The sequence below is a fragment of the Electrona antarctica genome (assembly GCF_951216825.1).
Source record: "Electrona antarctica genome assembly, chromosome: 9".
In the NCBI taxonomy this organism is placed as follows: Eukaryota; Metazoa; Chordata; class Actinopteri; order Myctophiformes; family Myctophidae; genus Electrona; species Electrona antarctica.
The window spans coordinates 53,073,715-53,083,714 of NC_136790.1; the positions used below are offsets into that span (position 1 = coordinate 53,073,715).

The 10,000-nt window shown below is 45.0% G+C and overlaps 2 protein-coding genes across 2 annotated transcripts in view; both read left to right on the top strand.

Moving 5' to 3' along the window:
- The window catches only part of LOC306930335 (E3 ubiquitin-protein ligase TRIM35-like), a 289,920-nt gene that overhangs the window by 42,027 nt on the left and 237,893 nt on the right, over positions 1-10,000 (top strand). The gene's annotated exons all lie outside the window — the stretch shown is intronic.
- Positions 1-10,000, top strand: part of ankrd52b (ankyrin repeat domain 52b) — a gene marked incomplete at its 3' end in the record, with an annotated part of 68,563 nt that overhangs the window by 41,608 nt on the left and 16,955 nt on the right. The window contains exons 10-15 of the mRNA XM_079510790.1: positions 3,728-3,842; positions 4,253-4,335; positions 6,144-6,261; positions 6,848-6,916; positions 7,551-7,691; positions 9,076-9,135. Of these exons, the coding sequence (XP_079366916.1) occupies positions 3,728-3,842; positions 4,253-4,335; positions 6,144-6,261; positions 6,848-6,916; positions 7,551-7,691; positions 9,076-9,135 (586 nt within the window). The remainder of the gene's footprint in view (positions 1-3,727; positions 3,843-4,252; positions 4,336-6,143; positions 6,262-6,847; positions 6,917-7,550; positions 7,692-9,075; positions 9,136-10,000) is intronic.

Below are 10,000 nucleotides of genomic sequence, written 5' to 3' on the forward strand. Positions count from 1 at the left end.
CTTTTATTGTTTGTTTTTTTTGAAGGGACAGACAGTAGGCTGACAGGAAACGGGAGAGAGATGGGGGAAGACATGCAGTAAAGGCCGTGTCGGGCTCGGGAGTCGAACCCGCGGCACACTGCGACTGGATTACCAGTCGGGTGCCCAGACGGTTACGCCACCGCCTGGGCCAAACACTGTATTTTAAAGTGAACGCGTATGCTGCCACTGGGAACTGGGGTTTATGCTAACAGCTAGCAGTAGAGATAAAGAAGTCCCAACTATAGTCATTTGAATTTCATACTTATACTTATACTAATGTTTTTCCGATTGATTTGAACCTGGGCAGGAAGGCTATTTCTCAGCAGAATGTTTAAGCATTCCTAAATGATTCTTCCTTGTATTGTTTCATTGTCATGATGTGAAAGAAAGGCTGTTTTAATTGTATTAAATTCTTTGAGTCTCTTTTCACACTTTTATACTAAGACAATTTATTGGACTGTAGGCTGTTGGGGTCAGGGTCTAGGTCAAGGTCGGGGTCAGGGTCAAGGTAGTTTGTATAAGTGGTGACCATCTGAAGGACAGCTCTGCACCAGATAGAACCCTTCTGAAAGACCTAGTTGAACTTAAAGATGGAGTGCCGTGATTTTTTTCATCAGGTCTTATTGTTATATAAGGAGGTATAATTTTTTCAATAAAGTGTACAGTATTTGTTAAAATGTTGTTTTTATGTGGGTGCGCCCACCAGTTCATTAAGTATGCCTGGTTTGCCTGGTGGGTGGTGATGGGTGGTGAATGGTGATCCACCTGAACTGAAGCCACACCCACAGCTGTAGTTGTATGATAAAGGGGGAGGGGTTAGGGGAGGGGCTGATAGTGTGGTGTCACTATATTACTGTTTATATCATTGGCCCGTTTGACTGTCAAGGGTTCAGCCTCCAGGAAGAAACCCTAAATACAAAGTGAATACACCATTGCACATACAAACGACTCCAGGGTGTCTAATGAAGTACTGTCACCTCATAGACACATGAAAAACTGGAAAAATACAAAAATTGTGGCACTCCATCTTTAAAGGGTCAATGACCTTTATAGTTTGTTGTGTGAGAGAGGGAATAGAGAAGTTGGCATAGTGGCATTATTGAGAAGTAGAATAGAGAAGTTATTGAGAAAGAGTCTTACTGTCAGACTCAAGGGAGAGACAGGAACCCACAGAGGAGACGTTGTCAATTGCAGAGCTGCCAACTGTCTGTGTGACACACGTATTGACCCTCTTCACACGTTAGGGCATTCACTTCTAGTCATTTTTACTAGTTGACTAGTTGCCTAGTTTAGTCGACTAGTTGTTAAACCACCTTTTATGTTTAAAAAAAAAAAAGTTCCTTTTTTTTTTTTTTTTTTTTTGGAAATAAATATTTGTACATTAAAAAAACTGTGTACATTGGTGACTATAACTATAATCTACCTGATACTTTTTTGTATTTATCAACTAGTCGACTAGTACCAGCAAGGTCGACTAGTGGATTTACTAGTCGACTAGTAAACTAGTCGACTAGTTGCTTAATGCCCTATCACACGTACGCAACTGTCGCAACACATCATATTTCTCAGGGGGGGGGGGGGGGACAGACAGTCAGACACATCCATCAAAGCTGTGTTCAGACACAAGTCAGGTGTCAGACACAAGGTAAGTGTCTTGAATGCAGCTCAGTAAGGGCATACGTCGACCCCGCCCGCTCACCTCCGCCCCACCCCCTCCTGGTGCTGCGGCCATCTTGGAAACTAAACACAATATAAACAGTGGGAGAGGGGGTGGGGTCGAGAAAGGCCCTTATTCATTTTCAATGGGAGTCACATGGTTTGACGAGACAACCTTGTTCCATGGGGGAGGGCAGAAGACAGCCATCTTGTCTCGTCAAACCATGTGACTCCCATTGAAAATGAATTGCGAGCCGTGCGACACACAGAAGACACACCGAGGAGACAGCTCTCTCCTACGTAGAACGGCCCCCTGCTGTTTGATTTGTTTGTAGAACACTCGGGGCATTTTCTTTAGGGGGAGCCATCTTAACTGGATAGTGTAATTGACAACAGGTGGTCTCAGTGTGGTAGGTTTGTATTTTATAATAGCATTTAAAATAGTAACTGTTGGATTGAGGATAGTGTAAATGTGTCAAACAGCTACAGTACATCTGCTCAACATGATACAAGAATGAATAAAAACAGTGACGTCTCACTGACCACAAATAATCCTCTTCAGTTTGGTCCGGTTGTCATGTCTGCTCTGTAACTCATCATAACTAGTCTGACACTGGTCTCTCTGTTCAGTCATGTTAAGTCTGGTCAGTAACTGGTCTCTCTGTTCAGTCATGTTGTTAAGTCTGGTCAGTAACTGGCCTCTCTGGTCAGTCATGTTGTTAAGTCTGGTCAGTAACTGGCCTCTCTGGTCAGTCGTGGTGTTAAGTCTGGTCTCAAACTTGTCCAAATGGTCAGTCAGTTCGGTCAGGTTGTCATGTCTGTTCTGTAACTGATCCAAAATGGACTGCAGGATGTGTTTCTCTTTAATCAACGGACCATCTGTAAGAAGGAGAATCAACAAAATGATGAGTTTTACATTCAACGTTGTGCTGAATCTGCTGATAGTTATCTTCATCAGTGATACAGAGGACTCTATGTTGGGGAAACAGGTGACCTGGTGTGGAGAGCAGTCAACCACATGGTGGGTTGGGCGTCGACTGGTGACATTTATAAATGTCATAGGTCACACTCAGAGTAGCGACAATAGTCTGGTTGCCCTTAACCACACTAAAAAGAAATACACCTAAAATAATCATGAGCAGCTTTGGTTTTCAAGCAACCATTATATGGGATTTGTGGACTCTTCTTACGTCACAGTCCACAGGAAAATCAGAGCACTTGTTTGAGCCAGACGACCCCCGACCACAGAAAATCTACTGCATCTTAACCCATTTAGGCCTAACGTCGAAAATAAAAAAAACGTTCGCTCTGAAAGAATATATGTGACCAGATTTGACTGAGAGACTGCCATCGCGCAAATTACAGCTTTTCACCAGAGGAGAAAAACCTTTTTTTTTTTTTTCTTTTTTTTTTTTTATGAGTTTATAGCACAGGCAGACTCTTCACATACTAGAGCTTGTCTGAAATAAGTGTCAGAGCTGCAATTGACATGTAAATATGAAATAAATGCCCAAACATGTAGCTAGGTGTAATGTTAGAGACCACAGAAGTGAACCTTTCAAGCCGGTTTTCTCAACTCGCTGTTTTCTGCAAGACATTACTCTATAAGCCATATCTCCAAAACTGGTGGGTCAAACTGAACAACCAATATGTCAATTTGAAGCTATGATTCCCTGCTTTCATATGACATGAAAACGAAACGAAAATTAAAAAAAAATCCAATGGCAGTCCCTCAGTCAAATTTAGTCACATATATTCAAAGTTTTGTGCCGCATTTTTACGATTTTTCAAAAATAGCAGACCTACAAGCTCATAGCGCGCCACTCGGTGGCGTGCTATGAGCTTGTAGATCTGCTATTTTTCAATAGCTAAAGTATTACATAATGCTTAGTTTAAACACCAAAAGGGGTTCCCGCCCAGAATGGGTTAAAAGTTCAGGTTTTTTGGGTGCAATTGAGCTCAGAAAACCTAAACCTAAACAAAATAAAATTACAATTACATTTTTTTATGTCACGATCTCTTTAATGGTTTAATGTCCTTTGATGTCCAGGTGCAGAGATTGACTGTGTGGATGCGTATGGGAATACTCCTCTTCACGTTGCTGCTAAATACGGTCACGAGCTGTTGATCAGCACTCTGATGACCAACGGTGCTGACACGGCCAGGTAAACCTGTCTTTATTAAGCTGTTGGTCATCACTCTGATGACCAACGGTGCTGACACGGCCAGGTAAACCTGTCTTTATTAAGCTGTTGGTCATCACTCTGATGACCAACGGTGCTGACACGGCCAGGTAAACCTGTCTTTATTAAGCTGTTGATCAGCACTCTGATGACCAACGGTGCTGACACGGCCAGGTAAACCTGTCTTTATTAAGCTGTTGATCAGCACTCTGATGACCAACGGTGCTGACACGGCCAGGTAAACCTGTCTTTATTAAGCTGTTGATCAGCACTCTGATGACCAACGGTGCTGACACGGCCAGGTAAACATGTACGTATTCATACATATGTATGAATACGTATACGTATGAATGAATCAAATGAATAATGAATAAAAATGTCCCCTCCTCCAGGCAAGGCATCCACGGCATGCTTCCTCTGCACCTGGCTGTCCTGTACGGGTTTCCAGACTGTTGTCGCAAGCTACTCTCCTCAGGTGAGTGTCTTGTTTCAACCAGTGCGGCTGTAAAGTCATTATTATCTTAGTTTTTAATTTTACTTTTCGTCAGTAGTCGAGTTTTAGTCATTGTTGTTTTTGGCAGCTAGATTTTAGTTTTAGTCTCTTGAATCATTTAGTTTTAGTCACATTTTAGTCACCTGGAATGTTTTAGTGTTAGTCTAGTTTTAGTCGACTAAATGTCATAAGATTTTACTTACCACTAAATCTACAGTTGAATTAGTCGACTAAAATGTGTTTTGGTCAACGCGTCGCACTGCGACGCGTTGTGAGCTTGTAGATCAGCTATTTTCTTAGTTTTAGTCATCATAGCCTAGTTTTCATTTAGTTTCCATTTAGTTTTCGTCTGTGAAAAAAAGGTAGTCGACAAACATTTTTCGTCTTAGTTTTAGTCGACAAAAATAACACAGGTTTTAGTCGACAAAATGAACTATTTTGTGTGTGCCTCTCAGGTCAGTTGTACAGCATGGTATGTGTGTGTGTGTGTGTGTGTGTGTGTGTGTGTGTGTGTGTGTGTGTGTGTGTGTGTGTGTGTGTGTGTGTGTGTGACTGTGTGTGTGTGACTGTGTGTGTGTGTGTGTGTGTGTGTGTGTGTGTGTGTGTGTGTGTGTGCATCGCCAGACATGACCGTCTGGTGGAACCGGTGTCACACAAGATCAGAGGAGATCAGGACAGGACAACAAGAATGTATAAACACAGCACTGTAAAAATAGATGGTTTGATCACAATGACACACAATGTCAATTCACTGCAAGATATTCCAAATACCCCAGATATTGTGTTCATCAATGAAATTAGAAAATCACACCCGTGTGAACTGAGTGGTGCAACTCCCCTCTCCCCCAGCCACCCCCTCCTCCTTTCTCTCTCTCTCTCTCTCTCTCTCTCTCTCTCTCTCTCTCTCTCTCTCTCTCTCTCTCATTAGCAGGCAACAGTGCAGCACTATCTGGCCCTTTTTGAAACTAGCTCCTTGCCACTCGCCCTACACACTTCCACTTGGTTTGAGCATAGATATATAAATAATAGAGATGGCACTGGGATTCCCATCCCATCCAGTGTGTAGGGCGAGTGGCAAGGAGCTAGTTTCAAAAAGGGGGTATCTCTCTCTCTGTTTCTGGCACAACAGCGCCACTTTTGCCCCTACTGGTACTCATAGTAACATATAGTCACATACATAGTCAAATATGTTAACACAGTTCCTTGGAGTGGTTGCACCACTCAAAAACTGTCACTATATTTGAAATAGGCTGCCCATTTGATTTGTATGTATGGACACTTGTTTTACATCCAAACTTATGAAATATCAGCTTTTGGTGGAACGTATTATGGCCTATGGGATATAACTGTCAACTTATTGTCCTTGTATTTCGAAGTCTGGGCCATGTCCATAAACTTAAGACAGGGGTCTGCAATTGGGTGGATTGCAAAAGACAAATGCAAAAAAGTTGGCTAAATACTGTTCTGTCTCAGCTACTATGGGCAGTCTGTCTATCTGGAGAAGGCGTTGCTTCATTTATCCCTAGGTGGCTTAAAAAGAACATCCTGTCTAATAGTGTCAAGTAATAGTATGTCATCAATGTGCTATCTGTTTATCCTCTGTGTGTTAAGCATGTGCAGCAGTTATATTCGGTTGGACCATAATTATCATGTAACCTAATTCTGATCAGTGTTTGGGTCTATTGTATCTCTCTTGTGCAGATCCAAATAAAAGAATTCAAGTGTTTGTGTGTCTCTCTCTCTCTCTCTCTCTCTCTCTCTCTCTCTCTCTCTCTCTCTCTCTCTCTCAGGTCAGTTGTACAGCATGGTCTCTCCCCCCCGCTCCGCTCACATGCTGTCAGCCCAGTTTGATATAAACGCCCCAGACGACCTGGGACGGACCTGCCTGCACGCCGCAGCCTCCGGAGGGTGAATGCACACGCACGCACAGACACACAAGCACGCACGCACGCACGCACGCACTAGGGCTTTCACTTCTAGTGATTTTTACTAGTTGCCTAGTTTACTAGTCGACTAGTTGTCGACTACCTATTATGTAAAAAAAGAAAATCACACCCGTGTGAACTGAGTGGTGCAGTGACGTCACACACTAACCATAGCAACCATGCTCACCTGTACGTGGGGCCACGTACAGGTACACACATACATAGATACATGGATACAGACAAAGCTGGTTATTGGAGTGGTTTGCACCACTCAAAAAGGTTTTTCTTTAATGATATTTGTACATTTAAAAACTGTGTACATTGGTGACTATAATCTAGCATTCTAGCTGCTCTTGAGGCCTACAAAAAAGGGAACAAACGTTTTTTAGTTTTTTTTATCAACTAGTCACCTAGTACCAACAAGGTCAACTAGTGGATTTACTAGTCGACTAGTTGAATAGTCGACTGGTTGCTTAAAGCCCTAACACACACACACATGCACCCATGCATTTATATTAGGATGGGCTTAGCTATTAGTTAACTCTCATATCTGTTTTTCTCTGTGGCAGAAATGTTGAATGTCTCAACTTGCTGCTGAGCAGCGGGTCTGACTTGAGTGCCAAGGACGACTTGGGAAGGTGAGTGGTGTTTTTGGCAATAAAGCCTCACTGATGATACAGTAGGTTATTGGTTTACTGTCTGATGATACAGTAGGTTATTGGTGTACTTATCTCTGCTGTCGGGAAGAAACCTCTTGACTCCAAATTGTTCATTCTTCAGGAAGTGAAAATTATACGTTTTTCAGGAAATTTAGAAAACCTTATATTTTCAAAACAAAGCAATACTGCCCCATCAAAGTTGGTGTTGTGAGTTTATATTTTCAATTACTTGCGGTGGTGGAGTTAGTTGCTTTAGCAGACAGTTTGCGGGTCCAATGGAGTTAAGAGGTTTTGTCCAAAGCACTTTTTACTACTTTCCATTGGTTCAATGTAACGACACACAGACGTAAAGGGTGTACAATAGCACTGAATTATGCAAAAAAAAAAATTAGTTGTGAGTTATGAGGTTTCCTCCAGACAGCAACGATATGATCCTTGATGACTATTTCTATGCATTTGATGTTATTTATTACCTTGTGTTGTTCTTGCTTACTGTAAATCATTTCCCCGTTGTGTGTGTGTGTGTGTGTGTGTGTGTGTGTGTGTGTGTGTGTGTGTGTGTGTGTGTGTGTGTGTGTGTGTGTGTGTGTGTGTGTGTGTGTGTGTGTGTCAGGGTTCCGTTACACTACGCGGCAGCCAATGGGAACAGCCAGTGTACGGTGGCGCTGGTGAGAGCCGGGGCCGAGGTCAACGACACCGACGTGACGGGCTGCAGCCCCCTGCACTACGCTGCTGCCTCACACGCCTTCAGACGGTACGCGCACACACACACACACACACTGCAGCCCCCTGCACTACGCTGCTGCCTCACACGCCTTCAGACGGTACGCACACACACACACACACACACTGCAGCCCCCTGCACTACGCTGCTGCCTCACACGCCTTCAGACGGTACGCACACACACACACACACACACTGCAGCCCCCTGCACTACGCTGCTGCCTCACACGCCTTCAGACGGTACGCACACACACACACACACACACTGCAGCCCCCTGCACTACGCTGCTGCCTCACACGCCTTCAGACGGTACGCGCACACACACACACACACACACTGCAGCCCCCTGCACTACGCTGCTGCCTCACACGCCTTCAGACGGTACGCACACGCACACACACACACACACACACACACTGCAGCCCCCTGCACTACGCTGCTGCCTCACACGCCTTCAGACGGTACGCGCACACACACACACACACACACACACACACTGCAGCCCCCTGCACTACGCTGCTGCCTCACACACCTTCAGACGGTACGCGCACACACACACACACACACACTGCAGCCCCCTGCACTACGCTGCTGCCTCACACGCCTTCAGACGGTACGCGCACGCACACACACACACACACACACACACTGCAGCCCCCTGCACTACGCTGCTGCCTCACACGCCTTCAGACGGTACGCGCACGCACGCACACACACACACACACTGCAGCCCCCTGCACTACGCTGCTGCCTCACACGCCTTCAGACGGTATACGCACGCACGCACACACACACTGCACTATGCTGCTGCCTCACACGCCTTCAGGAGGTACGCGCACGCACACACACGCACGCACAGACGCACACTGCAGCCCCCTGCACTACGCTGCTGCCTCACACGCCTTCAGGAGGTACGCGCACGCACACACACACACACTGCACTATGCTGCTGCCTCACACGCCTTCAGACGGTACACGCACACACACACACACACACACTGCACTATGCTGCTGCCTCACACGCCTTCAGACGGTACGCGCACGCACACACACACTGCACTATGCTGCTGCCTCACACGCCTTCAGGAGGTACGCGCACGCACACACACACACTGCACTATGCTGCTGCCTCACACGCCTTCAGGAGGTACGCGCACGCACACACACGCACGCACAGACGCACACTGCAGCCCCCTGCACTACTACGCTGCTGCCTCACACACGTCCGACGTCCGAAGACACACATGCACGCCACGCACACACATATAAAAATATTTAGAAAATATCTTGTCGACCTGCTATTTTCAAATGGATGAAATACTGTATAGCGCTTAAGACTTGAGCCTTAAGTCATTTACAAGCCTCATCAAAGCCCAGTTTGTAAATGAAGCTCCATTGTTTTCTTCTCCACAGAGTGGATGAACACGAGTCTGACAACTACCACAGCGAGGAGAGAGACAAAGATGCCTTCCTGTAAGTCACAGAAATGATGTCTTAAGCCCAAACCACACCAAAGGGTCGGGTTGGGACAGTTTTCAGAAAAAAACATGTTTCTATGTCAGTGGTTCTCAACCTTTTTCATGTCATGGACCCCAAAAATGATATGTATTTGGTCGCCGACCCCCATCTGAAAATATGTTGTTTCAGGGACCCCCCCAGAAGCAACGATTTAAGTTAAAAACGTTTATTCTGAAAAAAAGATATTCCAATTTTGCGCCACATTTTCACGATTTTTCAAAAATAGCAGAGCCCAAAATGGGTTAAGGTAGATCACACCAATACAACTCATTGAGTTGCCTGGATTAACGAGAGGTCTGCTACAGGTCTGCTCAAGAGGGACAACGCGACAACGCAAGCGTAAAAAAAAATCTAAACAGAATCCAGGTCTGGTGAGTCGCGGGCGTGTGCATGAAACGAGCACGCGCGCAACAAATTCACGGGACCGCGCTCATGTAAATACGCTTGCGTTGTCGCACCGCGACTGCTCCGCGCAAAAACGCAGGTTTCATAGGCGCGTTAAATCGATTCATGTTTGAAAGGCCCTTTAGATTGGAAATGTCACCCATTTTGAAACAAATTCCCTTTCTTGGTTCCCTACAGTAACCAAGAAGACGCCATGAATTAATAACGACTGTCCATATACATGCATGTACTGTATGTACATAATAATAATATGTGTGTCTGTGTCTGTAGGTGTCTAGAGTACTTGCTGGACAATGGGTCATAATATGTGTGTCTGTGTCTGTAGGTGTCTAGAGTACTTGCTGGACAACGGGTCATAATATGTGTGTCTGTGTCTGTAGGTGTCTAGAGTACTTGCTGGACAACGGGTCATAAT